The sequence below is a fragment of the Lactuca virosa genome, chromosome 3 (genome assembly GCF_052849685.1).
Source record: "Lactuca virosa cultivar CGN04683 chromosome 3, Lactuca_virosa_CGN04683_v6, whole genome shotgun sequence".
NCBI lineage: Eukaryota > Viridiplantae > Streptophyta > Magnoliopsida > Asterales > Asteraceae > Lactuca > Lactuca virosa.
The window spans coordinates 44767295-44787494 of NC_136428.1; the positions used below are offsets into that span (position 1 = coordinate 44767295).

Consider the following 20200-nt stretch of genomic DNA (forward strand, 5'->3'; position numbering starts at 1 on the left):
CCTGAACACGATGTTCTTCAAGCGTTGAAATCGGTACGACATTTGTCACCCCAGGCCTGCCGGCCTAACTGTAACGAACAGTTAAGGTGCGGGATTGCCAATCCCATATAGATCTATACAAAAGTGTCACGCTCTCCCTCCAGGAGACTCTGGTTATAAATTCAGAACTTGGTTGGTACTTAGATAAGTACATGAAGTATGTCTCACAAATGTTATATTGACGGTTACGTGTAGAATAACAAAAATTTACTTTGTAAAGGATAAACTTGTAATGGATAAGTTCGTAATGTATTCTGAATATGTAAAGTAGTGCATATTATCCATAAACTATACATATTATAGTTTATATGTTTGTTTCCCGTATTGTAATCTAAACTTTGAAAGCAATATGTAAGTTCCATAAAATATACCTATTATAGTTTATATGTTTGTGTTTTACTGTGACGAAAACCTTTGTATTGTTAATAATTCGGCAAGTTTAAATCGTAAAATTTGTGATACGGTTATTCCGTGAAATACAACATTTATGTCCAAATGGTACTAAAATAGTTTGTAAAAATTATATTTTTGTTTAACAAGTTTTAAATGATTTTATACTTATATAAATATAATATTTATATAATTATGATTAAATAGACACGCGAATAAGTAATTCTACCCCAATCCCACAACCAAACAAGGAACAGGAAATGGAGTCAAATTATCAATTGTAAGCCTGTTGAACCTTAATTATATATATATATATATATATATATATATATATATATATATATATATATATATATATATATATATATATATATATATATATATATATATATAATAACGGCAACGATTGATAAATATTGAAAACATTTAGATATTAACACAAATTTTCTTGTGTTACACTTGTATTCCCCCCTAAAATAGTGAAAAATCATGAAAACGTAGGGGTATGAACTCACCTTGGGTGCATGTTCTTCGTTGGTTACGACGTGGTTGTCATGATTCCTGGGTTTAAAACAAGTTTTAACAAGCGTACCCTAATAATATTATACATACGATATTGTATTCAAAATTAGTGAAATGAACGATTAATAATGTGTTATATTAACACTAAATAATATAAGATACTTACCAAAAACTTGTAATTATTTGGAAGAATCTAACTCTTGGGAAGAAAAGAGGTTCGAAATTTAGAGAGAATGAAGTGAAAATATATCTACTGGAATTGTTTAAAATGATGCATTTTGGTTGCTTAAGTATGAAGGAAAAAGGAGTCGGTTTGGAGATTTTGGCCGAAATCACCTTGATTTCGGTCAAGGTTTTCGGTCCGAGGTGTTGTTTGTGGTTTGCAGGTTTGCGTTCCGAAGAATAGCAGCTTCGCACGTGTGCGGTCGGATGGTGGGGCTAGATGCGAGGGTTCTCGGTCTTATGTGTTCATTTTCAATTTATACAGCATATATCTAATAAAGGGTTTATATATTTGAAAATATTAATTTAGCCTTAATAAATTAACAAATCAACAAATTTGACTTTTATTTAACAAGTTTGACTTTTGTTGACCTTGGTTGACTTTTGTTGACCTTGGTTGACTTTTGTTGACTTTTACAGACTTGAAAATAACAGATTGTTACACATGGGCCTCCTAGATCACACAAGGTGACTCTTTTAGGCCTTGTACTATTTCTAGTTTGATGTTAGAAACATCTTTAGCATCACAATGATGCCTTTACAAGGTATCATGTTCAGCCTTATTGCTCAAAGCAAATAGTTTAGGACTAGGACCTTTAAGTGTACACAATTTCATATCTCTCATGAGATTGTCTCTTAATACATGAGCCCATTCATTGAAGTTGTATCTAATGAATGTTATTGTTTCATTAAGTCATTAAAGAAAATGGCAATATCACGGTAATGAGAATGGATTATTTAACTACAAAATTTTAACAAAATTCATTTAGTAATTCAATATTTAAATTCTTTAATAATTAATACCCTTTTAGTTTCCAAAAACATTAATTATCAAAGTCTAGGATCTAATTTGCAAAACAAATAAATGGTTAGGTATCCTTTATCCCATCCACTTGAATTCAACCCGGTAGATATCGATTATCCGATTATCAATTATACCTTACTATATAATTCATAGATTTATGGGTTCGCTAATAACAAATTTAATTAGATATGTTTGATCCCATCTATGCCTCATAACTCTCTTGCTTAGGTATCCTCTATCACAAAAGATTCCCGATCAAATCATCCAATTTGAAAAACTTGTGTAATCGGCCTATAACTTGGTTATTGAAATCGCGAAGACACCCCGACCATCAAAAGATAACACTAAGCGGTTAGGTATCCTTTTCCCACTAGTGCATACAAGAGATGTGCGAGTTCTCTTCAAAAAGGATTGCATAGATTTGAGGTTTGTAAAAAGGTCTTTTACATGTTTTATAATTCTAGATTTAAAAACATATGATATCATGATTATTACATGAATATAATAAAACATGGTATCAATTTTCAAAAAGAAAAATCACTTTTAACGGTTCTATATAAAAATCTAGTTTTTATATAATTCGACGCGATTCTATTTTAATCACCGGTATTAAGTTTGAGTGCATTTGAACCTTTTTATATCTTTAATAAAACTTCATTTTATTGTTTATATATTTGGAGTTTGTATAAGTTATAAAAATCACCATTTTAAAACTTATATTTGACTATTTCAAAATTTGACGTTATTAACATTTTTATAAAACCGGATTTTATTTTAAAACAATAACTTTTTATATATTATCTCCACATTATAAATTTTAAAAACCAAACTCAATGTGATGTTTATTTTTTCCAAAATTATTTTACCATGTGAAAAAATAATTTATCAACCACACATAATAATTGCATAAATTAAACAACACAAACATACATAAAATTATATGTGCATAAACATAACCAACTAATGACATTTTTTGTGAGCCAACACAAAAATTTCAAGTTCATTCCTAAAGGGGCGTTTTAAGGGACCAAAAATCTTCTTATAATGTTGTACAAGCTCCCATTTGAGTAAACACCATTTGCTTGCAAAGTATTTCAAGATTTGAAGAACTTCTTGAAAGCTAAAATTTAGCAATTGTCACTAAAAGTCCAGCATTCCTTTAGAAAACAGCTTTAATGACAGTTTTAAGAAGCTGACACTGAAAATCTTGCACACATTTTAACTTCGGAAATGGCTCTTTTATCTTCAAAAAATGGCTCAAACTTCATCTCTTGCTACATTTTTGTACAAATAAATTAATTCTAAAAACTAATCTATTACAAAAATAAACCAAGAAAACTAATATATTTAATTTATTACATACCATATGAATAAATAAATTATTACAATCATTTTTTTAATAAAATAACCAACACAACAAACACAATGGTCATTGGCTAGTTTATGCACATCATAAATCTCAACATACACATTAAATAACTTTTGTTTTTCTAAGACAACTTTAAATGACAAAAGATGCATGAAAACTTGTCACATAAAAGAACAATTATAAAGTTGTCATAGTAAATATATACGAACTTGTTTTTATCCAAAACCAAGTTATCCATATTCTCCAAAAACTAAGATTTCCAAAAATCAAAAAATCTAACCAAACTTGCAAGGTGGCTCTTGATACCGATTGTTGGGTTTTTATTCAAAAACTAGTTTAAAAAAACATGATTTTTAGCAATGGAAAACTTATAATATTTTGAATAACATAAACAAGTTAAACCCAGCAAGGATCATCTTGCAAAGTTTGCAAAGAAAATAAACACAACCAAAGAAGAAGAAGACTTATAATATTTTATTCAAAAACTAGTTTCAAAAAACATGATTTTTAGCAATGGAAGACTTATGATATTTTGAATAACATAAACTAGTTGAACCGAGCAAGGATCATCTTGCAAAGTTTGCAAAGAAAACAAACACGACCAAAGAAGAAGAAAAACAAATAACAACCTTTGTAGTTCTTTGGATCCTCTTGGGAGGCTTGGAAGTTGATGAAGAATGATGAACTTTAGAGAGATCATCAAGAAGCCAACTTGATGTAGATGCTAGTATTAAACTCTTAACTCTTAAGCTTGAAGTTCATAAACAAAGTATGAACTTCAAGAGAGTATAAAAGCAAGTGATATCTTTAAGAGATAATCAAAATTGAGAGAACAAGCATCATAAGATGCATGTTACAGTTTTTTCTCTTAAGAACCAAACAGATGAAAGCCTTTCTTTTATTTATATAACATGTACAAAATACATGGGTCTTTAACCATTAAGTACCCATGTTTATACTAGCTATATTTGTCCCCCATGCTTCTTAAGAAAAGCCACACTTCTAATTAAATAATCAAAAGACATGTCTTCCTTTTTTCTAGCCATATTTTCGAAAATAGGAACAAAGAAGAAGAGAAAAGCCTTTTATATTTTATAAACAAAGTTTATAAAATATAAACTTTAACTTTTTGGTAAAAGACAAAAGAATTTATCTAGTCCAAAAATTTGTGCATGACTTAATAATTCAAACCATATGAATTATGTAATGTTACTTGCTAATGAAAATTATTATTTCCTAGAAATAAATAATTTCCAATTTAATTATAAGTGTTTAATGAATATTTATTAAAATCAGTGTCTAATAAATAATCAATTGTATCAAGTTGTTGTTAGTGTGACCCATTAGTATCATATGTTAATTAGTAATGTCACTTTAATATGATTCTTGAGCATACTAGATGTTTCACTACATGCTCCTAACAATTGCAACTAACTCCCTAGGTAGGGATGTCAAAAACATATGTGGGACCCTGTTCCCATGGGACCCTGATACCATACAAATTATTTTTTTAGGAAGTTAAGGAGCTTAAATAGGGCTCAGACCACGAAAATATGGTTTGGGCACTGATTGTGTACGCCCAACGTACTCCACGTATGCATAACGTACTCCATGTATGCCTAGTACGCCCAACGTACTCCAGGTATGCCCAACGTACTATACTAAGCCCCAAAACCTTCCTAACTTCAAACGGTCATAACTTTTTCGTTCCAACTTCGTTTTCGACGATCTTTATATCCACGAAAAGGTATTGAGGAACTATAAAACCCTATCTAATTACTTTTAACTTAAAACACATCGAACTAAAAATCTTTAATTCATAAAAGAAGTCTAAAACACCATTTTTTCAGTTTTACCCTTTGACTCCAAAACGCAATCAAGGGCTTGGATCACACAACCAATATTATCACCATCCAATAGTGTCTAAACCTTATTCCATTGAAGCCCAAGGCCTTTACTTGATCCATTTATCGCCCACAATCCTAAAATAAAAAACTTCTCAAAACAGGATATTACATTATAAATAAAAAACCAGTGCATTATAAATAAAACACATCAACAACAATTTTGAATATTTTTTCATGGCTATCGGTTGACCGGTAATATTTCTTATATAATGAGTTATTTTAATTGTTGTTACACGACTATTTAGTTTAGTGACTAATCTATTAATAATTATTGTGTAGGTTCGGGCATTTTAAACATATTTGTGTCCTATTATTATAATTGACGGCATACACCTTAAATGGAAATACTTGGTGTTGGAAAAACAGAAAGTGTGGATTCAATGATATGGTTTTTTTATCGAGACTCAAAAAATATATTGGGGACATAACCTCTTTGACTATCATATCCGATAGGGCCAATTCAATTGAGATGGCCATTCAAGCCATGTTTTCAAATGCATATCACGAACACTGTTGTCACCATTTGTTGACAGACATGATAACAAAGATCGGCAAACAAGAGCGAACCAAAAATTTGTTTTGGGAGGCTGCAAAAGCTTACCGAGAGTCTGATTTCAAAGAAAGCTTGGCTAGGCTACATCGTGCCTAAATGAAGACTGTCATACATGGATAGACAAATCGGTTACCACAAATAGGCAAGGTTGTGTTTCCATGTGGTTAAGTATAATATAATGACATCAAATAACGTTGATTCCATCACGAAATCTACCAATAACAATGTTGATTGAATTATTTCGAGCAACTATGAAAAAATGGTGGTGTCAATGACGTAATGCTGGAGGTAACTGTTTAAATTATAATACTTCCATGCTAATTATAATACTTTCATGCTAATTATACTATAATTTACAATGCATGAGACGGTATTCATATTTTTTATAGATCAAAGCAAAAAAGATATTACTGAGTATGCTGAGCAGGTTATCGATAGGAGGATCAACAAATCCTTCGGTTTTTGGGTATTCCAGATTGATCAAAACAGACATGAAGTGACTGACTAAAACAAAAATGGTATAGTCAACTTGGAATAAAAAATCTGCTCATGTGGGAAATGGCAATAGTCCAATATACCTTGTTCTCATGCTATGGTGGTATTTAAGGAACTGAGATATCGACACTACAGTACATAGGTGCAATCGTTCTTCACAACGGAAACATATCGATCAACATGTATAGAGGTTGTGTTTCATGTGTCATTTCTAGTTGAATATGAACAGTCAGATGAAGTCATGGTTGTATTACCACCGTTGATGGAAAAACGACAAGTCGGACGACCACAAAACCATAACCGTATCCCATCCGAAGGTGAATGTCTGATTCAGAAAAAATGCATTCATTGTCAAAGGATCGATCATACAAGTAGAAATTCTGATGCTCAGTTTCCCGCAGATTCAACATAGAATGAATCTTCAAGTAGGACTAAGTCATATGTCAAAAGTAAGGGTAAGTGTAAGAGTAGATCTAATGCAAAAGTAGTAAAAAAAGACTAGTCAGCAGTTTGATATTGTTGATCTAAGTAACATGTAGTCATGTTTCTATGAAATTAAAATATTCTAGAAATTATTCTTCTGTTAGATGAACTTGTTTTTACAACAACGCGATAAGGAAATTGTTTAAAACATAAAAAAAGCTATACGTCAAATATCAGGGTAATCTACAACATCTATCTATGGAGCATTCTCAATCCACCACAAAGCAGCACACTCTTGCGAAGTATGATGCAACAGTCCGTTGGGGCGACGTTGCATAAAACTATATATATATATATATATATATATATATATATATATATATATATATAAAGGTTAACATTATGCTATTTTATCATAGCAAGTTATTGATTATAAGGTAAAGTAAGATACATACATGTCTAACATCAAGAATATGTTCACAATCAACAGCGTGTAAACGCCTCATCCTAGGGTATGCAATTGGTCAAGGGATAACACTCGGTATAGGGGAAACAACTATGCTACTATTGGGAAATGTCTCCATGATGCAAATCTACAAAGTTAATATGTCGAACAACAGAATTTATATGTCAAACAACTAACCAACATACCTTAAATGCATATAAATATCCCTGCATGGTATATGTATGTCTACTGCCGACTCTTGGCTCGGTGGGGTTCAAATTCTCCCCAATCTTATCAAAGACAATACACAATTGTATGTAAGCGACATCCCATATCACTCTACCCCATGGGTATCTGTGTCAACAATTGCACTTAATAAGTATTTGATATAATGTAAATAACTATATACCTGCTAAACTCGTCTAAATTAGAGACGATTGCAAGAAGTTCATCAATAACTACCCGTCGATGGTATTTCCCACAAAATCCCTGCTCTAGCATATACACTAGAGAGGCTCTCATAGCGTCTGCATCATCTAATTGTGTAACATCCCAAAAATAAAACACAAAAAGCAGAATGATGTAGTGTGTGCTCTGCAATCATCACGAGCCCTTCCCCTTAGAACTGGAAGTACCTGAAACATAAACTTAAAACCGTAAGCACAAAGCTTAGTGAGTTCCCCAAGATACAATTTTTTTTAATTTAGTAAAACCAATATTTCCAAAACATCATTAGTACAAGCCAAACAAAATATTGTGTCAAACATCATAACAATCAGAGTAAAACACAAAAAGCGGAACGAGGTGGTCTGTGCTCTGCAATCATCCCGAGCCCTTCCCCTTGGAACTGGAAGTACCTAAAACATAAACTGAAAATCGTAAGCACAAAGATTAATGAGTTCCCCAAGATATCACATACCAAACATATAACACATAACGGCCCCCGCCCAAAGAGTATAATGGGCCCCGCCCTAACTCGCATAGCGGGCCCCGTCCAATGAGTATAACGGGTACCGCCCTAACTCGCATAACGGGCCCCGCCCAATGAGTATAATGGGCCCCGAGCTAACTCGCATAATTGGCCCCGCCTACATACAAATCATACTACATAACTGTGACATCCCCAATTTCACGGCCAGAAAAGACCGATTTGTTTATGCTTTATTTGAAAATCAGAGTAACTTTTTAAAGAAAGTGTTGCGGAATTTGTTCCCAAAAATATGATAAAGATTTTATCAAAGCATTTCCGAAGAAATGTATTTCATTATATTAAAACCTCGGGATGTCATTGTCAATACAGATCAAAAGTATAAACTGAAACAACATAGGCCTTACAACATTTATTTATATCTACTGGCCTATAATCCGTAAACTCTCATCCGATCATCACATCTATGCTCTTGTGCCACTACCTGTAACACAAGAAACTGAGTGGGTCAGGCTTGGGAGCCTGGTGAGCACATAGGGTTTTCAACCCACAATAATTAAGTTTATTAGTTTCATCACATCAATCAACCCGATTACCCATTCCCGTTATCCTCACTTTCTGTCCCTAAAGCATCTAATTCAAGGGACCTAGCCTAAGGATTTTCATCGGGATGGACACTACTGCTAAGGGGATTCCTCAGCAATATATGTATGTAAGGCAACCATGAGGGGGTATGGAGTACACCGGTGAACACATCGTTCACAAACACCTACAGGTTGCAAGCCTGCTAGCGTTCCACTAGACTGTCTAGAATCAGTACGTGGTCGTCATCTATACTCCGCTAGATGACTGGATCATCGTAAACATCGAGGCCTCTTATCATTTTATTTCATCACACATCAACTATTTCATCTACCCATGTTCTACCCAACATATTCGTAGATATAAAATACATATACAATTTAAATCATTTAAAACATGTATAAATCGTTCATCCAACATAGATATCAGGAACACAAATAATATGCACACATAGCACGTAATTTATATCAAATACTTTATATCTATGTGTAAGATGAAAGTAAATACACACTCACTTGTTAAAGTGATGATTCCCAACTCGGCAACGCTTCGCTTCTAATAATTTATTTTCCTTCGACGAACCTAGTATCATTACCGCTAGATTTTAGTTTACTATTTATTGCGACTAATTACAAACGATATTTTTTATAAGTGTTAAACAATACTTTTCAGTCACTATGTACAAACCGGGGCCATACATGAAACACCGGAGGGCATGACCATTTTGGCATTATAACACTTCTGAAATCCAACAACCCTATGCGACCCTTCAAACTAGAATCCCCGTACCGTGAGTAGTTAAAAGATTTATAATAACACTTTATATTTTATAATACTTACCAATATATTGTTTATAGGTTCATAATAACGACTTATGACTATAAATATAAGTTACACTGAAAACAGAATAGTGTAGCTTAACTTACTGAGTTTTTAACAAAAACCGGGAAATTACGCAGGCAGAACTCCGACTCTAAAAACTTCTTTCGTCGGCTTTTTGAAGACTCGAAGTTTCTCTATCGCACCCTAAAACTAGGAGATATTGAACAAGAAAGAAATAAGGATTCTAGAGCGAGTTTTGAGGAATGGTGTAAGAAAATATGAAGAATTCATCTTTTTATTTATAGGAATTTGATCATAGAGTAGGCCCTAAGTTTCGTCTGTATATTCTGCGTACGAGCTCCGTTTTCTACGTTCTTTATATCCACATGTTGGTATTTACGAGTACTACAACTTTCATTTAGACCCCGTCGGCTAATTCTCATTCTGTCTCAGATTTACAAATCTGTATCGAATTTATCGCGCTCGAAGAGTAAGGACTAAGTTCCGTCCATATCTTTAACATACGAGCTCTATTCTTGACGTTTTTTATATCCATGTGTTGGTATTTACGAGTACTACGACTTTCATTTAGACACCATCGGCTAATTCTCATTCTATCTCAGATTTACAAATCTGTATCGAATTCGCCGCGCTCGAAGAGTAGGGACTAAGTTTCGTCCATATCTTTCGCATACGAGCTTCGTTTTCGACTGTCTTTTTATCGTTGAACTCCCATTAACGATATCTTCATTTCTTGTTTAGATTATATTGGCTAAAAATCGACCGATCTAAAATTCAATTTTCGGGCTGTGCACTGCTGTGCTAAATTTTAGAAAAATCATAACTTCCTCACACAAAGTCAGATTTGGGCGTTCTTTTTATGCACGCTCTCAGTTTAACGTATACTCCGACTTTCGTTTAGATCGCTAAAGCTAAAAAGTATTTTATCGTAAATTCACTTTTTACGATTCCCGGAGTCGTGTCAGTTTTGTCGCAAAACTTCGACAGGTTATAACTTCTTCGTTATAAGTTGGATTTCAGCGTTCCTTATATCCCCGAAATCCTTGTTACGACTACTTCAACTTTCTTCATAGATATTGGGTCTATCTATTAGTTTATTTTTTACGCTTACTTTTATTACTATTTTATTTCGTCGTTATAAATAAGTATAATGCACATAAAATCACATAAATCACATAATACTTAAATAATTCTTCTTTATTATTTCAAAATAGGTTACAATTGTTTACTCTAATTATTACATCATCATACTAATGTTTAGCCAGAAACACGTGAGTTACAATAACAAGTAAAAGCATACATGATAATCTTCGGGCCCCGCCCAGTAGACATACAAGCACATACACATACTAGTGTCACATAGACAATGAGTATTCTAACATAGTAGCTTATTAGCTTATTAGCTTTTTGAAAATGTAATAAGTTAAAAAAATGTTTGGGTATTTAAAAATAGCTTTTGAAACAGTTTTTTTGAGCTTTTTGCATAGGTAAAATATGGAGCTTTCTAAAAACTAGAGAATCTAGCTTTTCAGTTTTTCCTAAAAACACTTTTTAAAAACTTAGTTTTTTACCCCTAAAAAGCTAAGTCAAACACTTTTTTTATAACCAACTTAGTTTTTCCTACCATAAATATAACCTAAACACTTTTTAAAAACTGCTTTTCCAAAAAGTCATAAGCCAATAAATATTTTTCTTAAAAGCACGTTTGTGATTAAAAAAAATTAACTCAAACACACCCTTAATTAAAGACATAATTATAAAGATAACGAAAACTTACATATAATAAATGATACTCTTCATTGTTAGAATAAGACATTTGCAGTTGGATTGGTGTCTGAAATGTTGTCCGAAATATGGTTTGAAATTAGGGAGTTCGAAATGAAGTATAAAATGAGTTCGAAATGGTATTTATAGGGGACCATAATTTCGGGTCGAATCATATACCCATTTACCGTATATGAAATACGGGTCCGGAAGACTTATTTTGGACACTGTTGTCGTTTTTCCAAAAAAAAAAAATTTATTATTATTTAAAATACTCAATTTCCCATTAATATATAATGATTTTAGTTATAATTATAGTAGCTGACATTTTCTTAAAAATGTATTTGGTAAAAATTCAGAAGGAAGTTACAACGCGTTCGTACGATTACCCGTGTTCGTCACCTTCTTCCTTATTCTCCGATGTTAACCATAATTCGTTTTCTCCTCATCAAATCTTTCTCAATTTCCAGAAACCCTGATCTAACTTCACTTCACGAAATCGATACCCTAAACCCCATAATCCATAGCATTCTGTTGTTATTGCAAAGCTGGAGCAGTTGAAGACGATCGGCAGGGAGCTCGCAATGGGCTCCCAGGGTGGCTTTGGACAGTCTAAGGAGTTTCTGGAGCTTGTTAAATCAATTGGGGAATCCCGATCCAAAGCTGAAGAAGACCGTATTGTCCTTCACGAGATCGAAACCCTAAAACGTCGCATCACCGAGCCCGATATCCCCAAACGGAAGATGAAAGAGTACATAATTCGTCTTGTATACATTGAGATGCTCGGGCATGACGCCTGTTTTGGGTACATTCATGCCGTTAAGATGACCCATGACGATTCCCTCCTACTCAAGCGAACTGGGTATTTGGCCGTGACCCTGTTTTTGAATGAGGATCATGATTTGATAATATTGATCGTGAACACGATCCAGAAGGACTTGAAGTCGGATAATTTCCTGGTGGTATGTGCTGCATTGAATGCGGTCTGTAAATTGATTAATGAGGAGACGATACCGGCTGTTCTTCCGCAGGTGGTTGAGTTGTTAGGCCACCCAAAAGAGGCGGTCAGGAAGAAGGCTATAATGGCTCTGCATCGGTTTTATCAAAGGTCTCCGTCAGCCGTGACTCATCTTGTAACGAATTTCCGAAAGGTTGGTGCTCTTTAGATATATAGACTTCATATTATTATGGGTATCATATAATTTTGACCTGCATTGTATCTGATATTTGACTTTGAGTATTGAAGCTTCAAAATTTGAACATATTTTGCTTGATTTCCCTTGGTCAGGCATCATCTCCATACACATTAAAAATTCTTCTCCTGATAACTATCATTGTGATGAGATTATTTGGGCTCCTGTGATGTCCATGTGCCATTGCAATTAGTTAGTGTTGTCTTTCATGGCCACATTACGTGGAGAATGAAAAAGCCAACATAAAAGAACTTGTTAATGCAAAATTCCATAACTGAGTTCATGAGATGAAAAACAGAGGTGTGCAATAGAATTTAAGCTGATCCTTTATTGCTACATGTTGTTTTTTTGCAGAAACTTTGTGATAATGACCCTGGAGTAATGGGTGCTACTCTTTTCCCTCTATTTGATCTTATCTTAATAGATGTAAATTCACATAAGGATCTAGTTGCCAGCTTTGTAAACATCCTCAAACAAGTTGCTGAACGCAGATTGCCCAAGAGTTATGATTATCATCAGACACCTGCACCATTCATACAGGTATGTCACTTTATATATAGACCTTCATGAGTTCCAATATTTTGTTAATTTAGACTTAGTTACAAGATATCATATAGAGTATCATTGTAATAACATTTTTTTTTCTTGTAAGAGGGATATGACATGTTAATTGTGTTATGCAGATTAAGTTGCTAAAAATCCTGGCTTTACTTGGTAATGGTGACAAGCAGTCGAGTGGGCAGATGTATACTATCATTGGAGACATAATGAGAAGGAGTGACACAACTAGCAATATAGGAAATGCAATTCTTTATGAATGTATATGTTGTGTCTCATCTATACATCCCAGCCCTAAGTTATTTACAGCTGCAGCTGATGCAATTGCTAAACTTTTGAAGGTCTACTCTTCTTCATGCTTTTTGCACTCACACAACTCTAACCTTCTGTTTTGGTATACTAAATGACTAAATCTTATTATCAGTTTGTCTGTTCCTTGTAGAGTGATGTTCATAATCTAAGGTATATGGGGATTGATGCACTTGGTCGACTGATAAGGATAAGCCCAGAAATTGCTGAGCAACATCAACTTGCTGTAATTGATTGCTTAGAGGTGAGAGTTAGGTATATTTGCTATGTTATAATAGACTTGAAACATATGTTTACTTCTTTTTCACTTGTTGAATCATCAGGACCCAGATGATACTTTAAAGAGGAAAACCTTTGAGCTGCTTTATAAAATGACAAAGCCCTCGAATGTTGAAGTTATAGTAGAACGTATGATAGAGTACATGATAAGCATCAATGATTATCATTACAAAACTGAAATAGCATCTAGATGTGTTGAGCTTGCTGAACAATACGCACCTACCAACCAATGGTTTATCCAGGTTTTTTTTTTTTTTTTTTTTTTTATTTTTTTTTTCTCATGCGTATGTATTTGCTCATTTACAATTGCAAGTTATGATATAATTGGTTTCACTTTACAGACTATGAACAAAGTTTTCCAGCATGCTGGGGATTTGGTGAACCCTAAGGTGGCACATAATTTGATGCGTTTGATAGCTGAGGGATTTGGAGAGGATGATGATGATGATGATGATACAGAAGATAGTCAGCTTAGATCTTCTGCTGTATGTAATTCTTTTATGACCTTGCACTCTCTAATTGTTTGAAAATCTTTATCTGGAAGTGTTTTTTTGGGGTGTAGGTGGAATCTTACTTGCGAATAATGGGAAAGCCGAAACTTGCATCTACATTTCTTCAGGTAAGTTGGATGGTATCCAGTCAAGTCAACATTTCTATATGTTGACTTTTTTTTTTGTGTTGTATTTGTAATTTTCTATACAGGTTATATGTTGGGTTTTGGGGGAATATGGAATTGCAGATGGTAAATATTCAGCCTCATACATCAGTGGAAAGCTATGTGATGTGGCAGAAACACATCCAAGCGATGATACTGTTAAGGTATGTTTACTCATTAGCACTAGAATAGATAATGTCCATGTATGTAGTGTTTGTTATATCTATTTAGAACTTGAGGTGTAAGAAGTGTAAATATAGAATTGAAGATGTTTTTAAGTCTCTTTTGTGGTTATTTATTTTGGAAGTTAGGCATATGCAGTGACAGCACTTATGAAAGTATGTTCCTTTGAAGAAGCCGCTGGAAGAAAAATAGACATGCTACCGGAGGTAGGTAAATAGTAAATTAAACCCTAACAAAAACATTCTCAGATTCAGTTCATATCAGTCCTTCAAATTTCTCTCTTGTTACAGTTCCAGTCCTTAATGGAATCATTAACAGCATCCCACTCAACCGATCTCCAACAACGTGCATATGAACTTCAAGCATTTATCAACCTAGACCCCGATGCCATAAACAATATAATGCCATTCGATGCAAGTTGTGAAGAAATTGAGGTGAAAAACTGTTAGGCGCATTATTTTCATCATGTTTTTTTTTTATTAAAAAAAAAAAGGAAAAAAAAAACTGTTTTATTTTTTTTTCTTTATTCCACAGATTGATAAAAGCCTTTCCCTTGTCAATGGCTACATCGAAAAGTCATTAAAAGATGGAGCACAACCTTATATACCCGAGCAAGAAAGATCCCGAACTTTAAATATCAGCAACTTTAAAAACCAGGATGCTTCTTCGCATTCTCTAAAATTTGTAGCGTATGAGGTTCCAAAACCTGTAATTCCAAGAATGCCCCCGAAAGTACTTTCTTCAGCGGAACTTGTACCCGAACCTGACCCATTTTATCAACGGGAGGTCCACCGTAGCCCATCGGTTGGATCCATATCTGACACCCAACAACTCCGGCTACGGCTCGATGGGGTTCAAAAGAAGTGGGGCCAACCATCAACCACCGCTCCATCAACCTCTGAACCGGAGTCGTATTTGGTTAATGGTAGTCCGGAAGTTGAGGTTTCTGAAGAAAAGCAAAAACTTGCAGGTTTACTGTTTGGTGGGATAAGTTCACGGGGTGAAAAGAAACAATCACAATCGGGTGGTCAAACCAAGGGTTCGAAAGTACCCCGTCATGTGGTTGACCAAATGGGTCAAGTCAAACCGGCTCCTGACTTGATTGATTCAGGGTCAAGTGTGGCGAGTAGCTCTTCTTCAATGGTGGATCCGTTTAAACAGCTTGAAGGTCTTCTTCTGGATACAAGCCATAAAGGTCCTGATTTTATGTGTATCAATTCAGATACTTGTAATCAGAATCAGAATCATGATGGAAGCTCTGATGGGTCGAGTAACTTGAATAACAGAGTGGGACCCTTACCAACAAAGGGTCCGAATCTGAAAGAAGCTTTAGGAAAGGATGCACTTGTTAGGCAAATGGGTGTAACCCCAACAACCCAAAATCCTAATTTATTTAAAGATTTACTTCGCTGATTGTGGTATGGGTTCGTCTTCATTCTGGATGATTATGCCAGGAACAACTTGTGGGATTCGAGAAGAGATGGTTTTTTTTTTGTTCGTTTTTGATGTTGAGTTTTGACGTTTGTGTAACTTGCGGGAATATATGTACGTTTTCTTCCTGTGTACGATAATCTTTTGAGGTGCATTGTTTTGTATTTTTGTTCGTTATCGATCCAACATTATACAACATCGAATAATACGAGTAGATTCATTGGAAACTAATTTCCAGGGTTATTCTCCTGCTAACTTAAACGGTCTACTAGATTCATATTACTAGCTGTGATGAAGTTTAGCGACGTTTTCCGATTTCATGAATGGGGTCGAGGTTTTAGTTTTTTAACCGGATTATATACGGTGTGAGTGTGGACTTATTCTTTAATAGTTTTCTATTAATTGCGGGCTTATTGGAGATATTTTTAGGTTTAATTGTGGGTTTATTTTAGATTTTTTTTAGATGGGGTAATTATTAATCTAGCCAAATTAAGAAAGTTATTAGCAATTTTTAGCCAAAAATTAGTAAATGTCCAAATATAGCCCACGAAACCGTAGGTTTCGAGTTTCGTCTACTGTTTCGTCAATTCGTCTACTGTTTTGTGTTTTATATAATTTTTTTTTTCATTTTCAACATACAAAACCGTAGGTATCTCGAAACCTACGGTTTCCTCTCTCAAAACCTACGGTTTCCCTAACCGTAGGCTACGATTTTGTCAAAAAAATTCCTTTTTTTTTTAACTACTACTTTGGGGGTTTTAACTACTGTTTTGTCAAAAAAGCTACAGTTTTAATTTTTTTTTTTTTAATAAAGAGTATAAAAAAGAATGTTTATAATATGTAGAATAATTTTAACAATTATTTTGTTTAAATTTTAACAATTATTTTGTTTAAATTTGACTATTATTTGGGTAAAGTTGACTACTTTGTTGGTAAATTTGACTACTTTTTTGTTAAATTTGACTACTGTTTTGTTAAACTTGACTACTTTTTTGTCAGATTTGACTACTGTTTTGAACCTACCTTATATATATTAAGTATTTTATATTTTTGGAAATATTTCATATCTGGGAAATTTTCTTCTCTGTAGCTTCTTTATTCTCAAAATTAAGATAATGAGTTGTAACGAGTATTTTGTATTGCTCATTACGGATGGAAGATGAGAGTTTGTTAATTCCCAATTATCATATGTTTGGCCACCGGGATACAATCCGAGAATGTTTTATTTAGGTGTTGAATTTTACGAAACCACGACGTTCACCGAATTTGTTCATTTGGTGAAGTGCAAGATGGGTCTTCATGAAGAATCAAAAGTTAGTCTGGCTTATCAACATCCAGAACAACTCTATTATTGTGATATTGTTGATGATCGTGATATTAGAAAGCTGATCAAGGTAATAAATGTCGTTGGAGATAAATCTATGTCTATGTATGTGGTGGTTGAAGAAGGCGTTTGGCGTAACGAAGTGGATGATAGAGGAAAGGCATCTGCAGCTAATTTATCAAGTGGAAAAGGGAGCAACAACCTATTAGGTAATTTTAAAAGTCCAAGTAAAAGTCAATATCATAGTGTCGCTGAAAATGTAAATGTAGTGCCAAAACCGATTATGTATGTTACACCGGAGAATTATAAGTATATCGGTGATAATGATGTTGGTACATATGTTAATGATGTTGGTGTAAATCATTACTCTGACAAAAAAAAGCAGTAGCCGTGGTGAATAAGGTTGGTAATGAATCTGGAAAACAGGAAGTTCCGTTTTTGCATAATGTTGAACTAAAAGGATATGGCGAGTTTGCGGATTGTGACAAGTTGGATATATCCGGCCTAGAGAGTGATTCTAACGGAGAAGAATTTGATGACGAACCTAAGCTTATTTATTTAGATACCATGTTTCATGGTATGCCCCCTTTGCCTTCGTGTCCTGTAAACGCTGATGTGAACATTCCATGTCAGAGGGTGGATATAAGTGAAGAGATTAAGGTTCTAGACATTTTTGATGACAAAGAGTTGCTCAAGCTTGCAATTGGAAGACAATGCATGGAACAAGGTAAGCAGTATAAGACTACCAGATCGAGCAAAGAAAGATTCGAGGTTGTTTGTTTGGTAAAAAATTGTTCATGGATGGTTAGGGCAAGGGGAATCCAATCGACTACTGCTTTCCAAGTCACAAAAGTTGTTGACCAACACACATGTTGTGCAACAAACTTGTAGTCTAATCATCGACAATCAAAGAAAAAGGTACTCGGGCACTTTATCGCTGAAGTATTGGCCGGAGATTATAATAGAGTTTATCGGGGTAATGAAATTGTGAGGGACATCAATTCGAAATTTCCAATCAATATCTCATACCAACAGGCATGGTGGGCAAAACAATATGCGTTGTTGATGTTAAGAGGTACCAAAGAGGATTCATTCACCAAACTACCAGCGTATCTGCACAACTTGGTGAAGCACAATCCAGGAACTGTTACTCAGATAAGAATAAACAATGATGATCGGTTTGAGTTCGTGTTTATCGCGTTGGGTTGCTCGGTAAGCAGTGATAATTTTTATAACAAATATAACATATGAATCCTAATTGGTATTTGTTAATGCAATCAAAAATAATTGTAGGTACGAGCGTTCATAAAATATTGTAGGCCGACCCTAATAATTGATGGTGGTCACCTAAAGGGTGAATTCAAAGGTACGATGTTGCCCGCAGTGACAATGGACGGTCAAAACCAAATCATGCTTGTTGCTTATGCCATATGCAAAAGTGAATGTACGGAGATGTGGTCCTGGTTCCTTCGAAAACTACGTGAATGTATAGGCAACCTGGAAGACCTTACAATCATATCTGATAGGGCTCCATCCATAGCGACGTCAATTGCAAATATATTTCCTCACGCCCATCATGGAATATGTGGTATCCATTTGTATTTCAACATTCCAGAAAAATTTGGAAGCAGCGATACAATACACACATTATTTTGGGAGACATGCAAAGCGTATACTATTAAAAAATTCGATAATGGGATGAAAAAAATTAAAAATGTAAATAATCGTGTATGGGAATACCTACAAAACATCAATCCAGAAAGATGGGCCAGGGCACATTTTCCTAGGAATCCGTATTTTCTTATGACATCAAATAGTGCGGAGTCGATAAATTCAATGTCAAGATTTGCAAGAAAGATACCAATATTGATGTTGATTGAGTATTTTCGTGCAACAATGCAACAATGGAGTTTTCAGAAACATAATGTTGCAGGTACTAATATTTTATATATAATAGTACTTGAAATGTTATTTTACTACTCTTATGATATTATGAAATTATGTCTATTCTTTTAGCTGAAACAGAAACAACACTCACCCCATGGGCTGAAACAATTATACAAGCTAATAAGAATGCTTGTAATAATTGGATGGTGTACCCTATCTCAAATAGCAGATTTGAAGTGAAAAGCTCTACTCACAAAAGTGTCATTGTTGATTTCTAACAAAGAACCTGTACATGTAGGCGGTGGCAAATAGATGGCTTACCTTGTGGCCATGTCATAAAAGTGCTAACAATGAGCCGTTATGAAGATTGTTCGGAATTTGCTTTAAAAGCTTACTTTACAGAGACATTGAGGAAAACTTACGAGGAGTCTGTGAACCCCTTACCAAGTCCATCTGAGTGGGAGATCCCGGATGATTTGATGACCGTGAAGCCACCCATAATGGAGAGACGTCAGCCGGGTAGGCCAAGAAACACTGGTCGTATTACGTCGCAAGGTGAGCGTCCCATACGACAAGAATGTTCTACATGCGGTCAATTTTGACACACGAGGAACGATTGTACGGGTAGGGGATCGGGGAGCGGATCTGGGGGGAGGAAAAAATCTACACAAAAGGGAATAATGACTGATGAATTTGTATCCGGAAGCGGGTCACAGAACGAAAGCGTGTACCATACTTTTGATTTCAACAGCACATTTGATTTAAATTGTCCTTAGATTAATGTAGGAAAGTAATGAATTCTCGTATTTGTAATTTGTATTGCTTGTATTAAACTGCACTTCTGAGATTATTAATTAAATCTATTTTATTCCATGAAAAATAAAACACAAACATAAAACATTATTGGAAAACAGATACACCCGTACGAAACATTACATAAGACATTTCACATAAAAATGCCTTCTACATGAAATATTTGTTATTTTTAACTAGAATCCATGCATCCTCATACTCGAAGTCACTTCCCTCGTGCTCCAAAATGTAATGATCTTTAACCATTTCTAAAAGATCTTCGCCGTTGTTTGGATAACGAT

At 34.3% G+C, this 20200-nt stretch overlaps 1 protein-coding gene across 1 annotated transcript; it reads left to right on the top strand.

Annotated features, from left to right (window-relative positions):
- The first annotated feature begins 11624 nt into the window (after positions 1-11624).
- LOC145165584 (AP-4 complex subunit epsilon-like) lies at positions 11625-16049 on the top strand. The gene is made up of 11 exons (XM_079084328.1): positions 11625-12438; positions 12835-13020; positions 13164-13379; positions 13481-13591; positions 13671-13868; positions 13968-14111; positions 14189-14245; positions 14329-14445; positions 14593-14670; positions 14755-14898; positions 14999-16049. The coding sequence occupies exons 1-11, from the start codon at positions 11872-11874 to the stop codon at positions 15875-15877; spliced, it is 2697 nt and encodes an 898-aa protein (XP_078940454.1). The 5' UTR covers positions 11625-11871; the 3' UTR covers positions 15878-16049.
- Positions 16050-20200: the final 4151 nt, after the last annotated feature.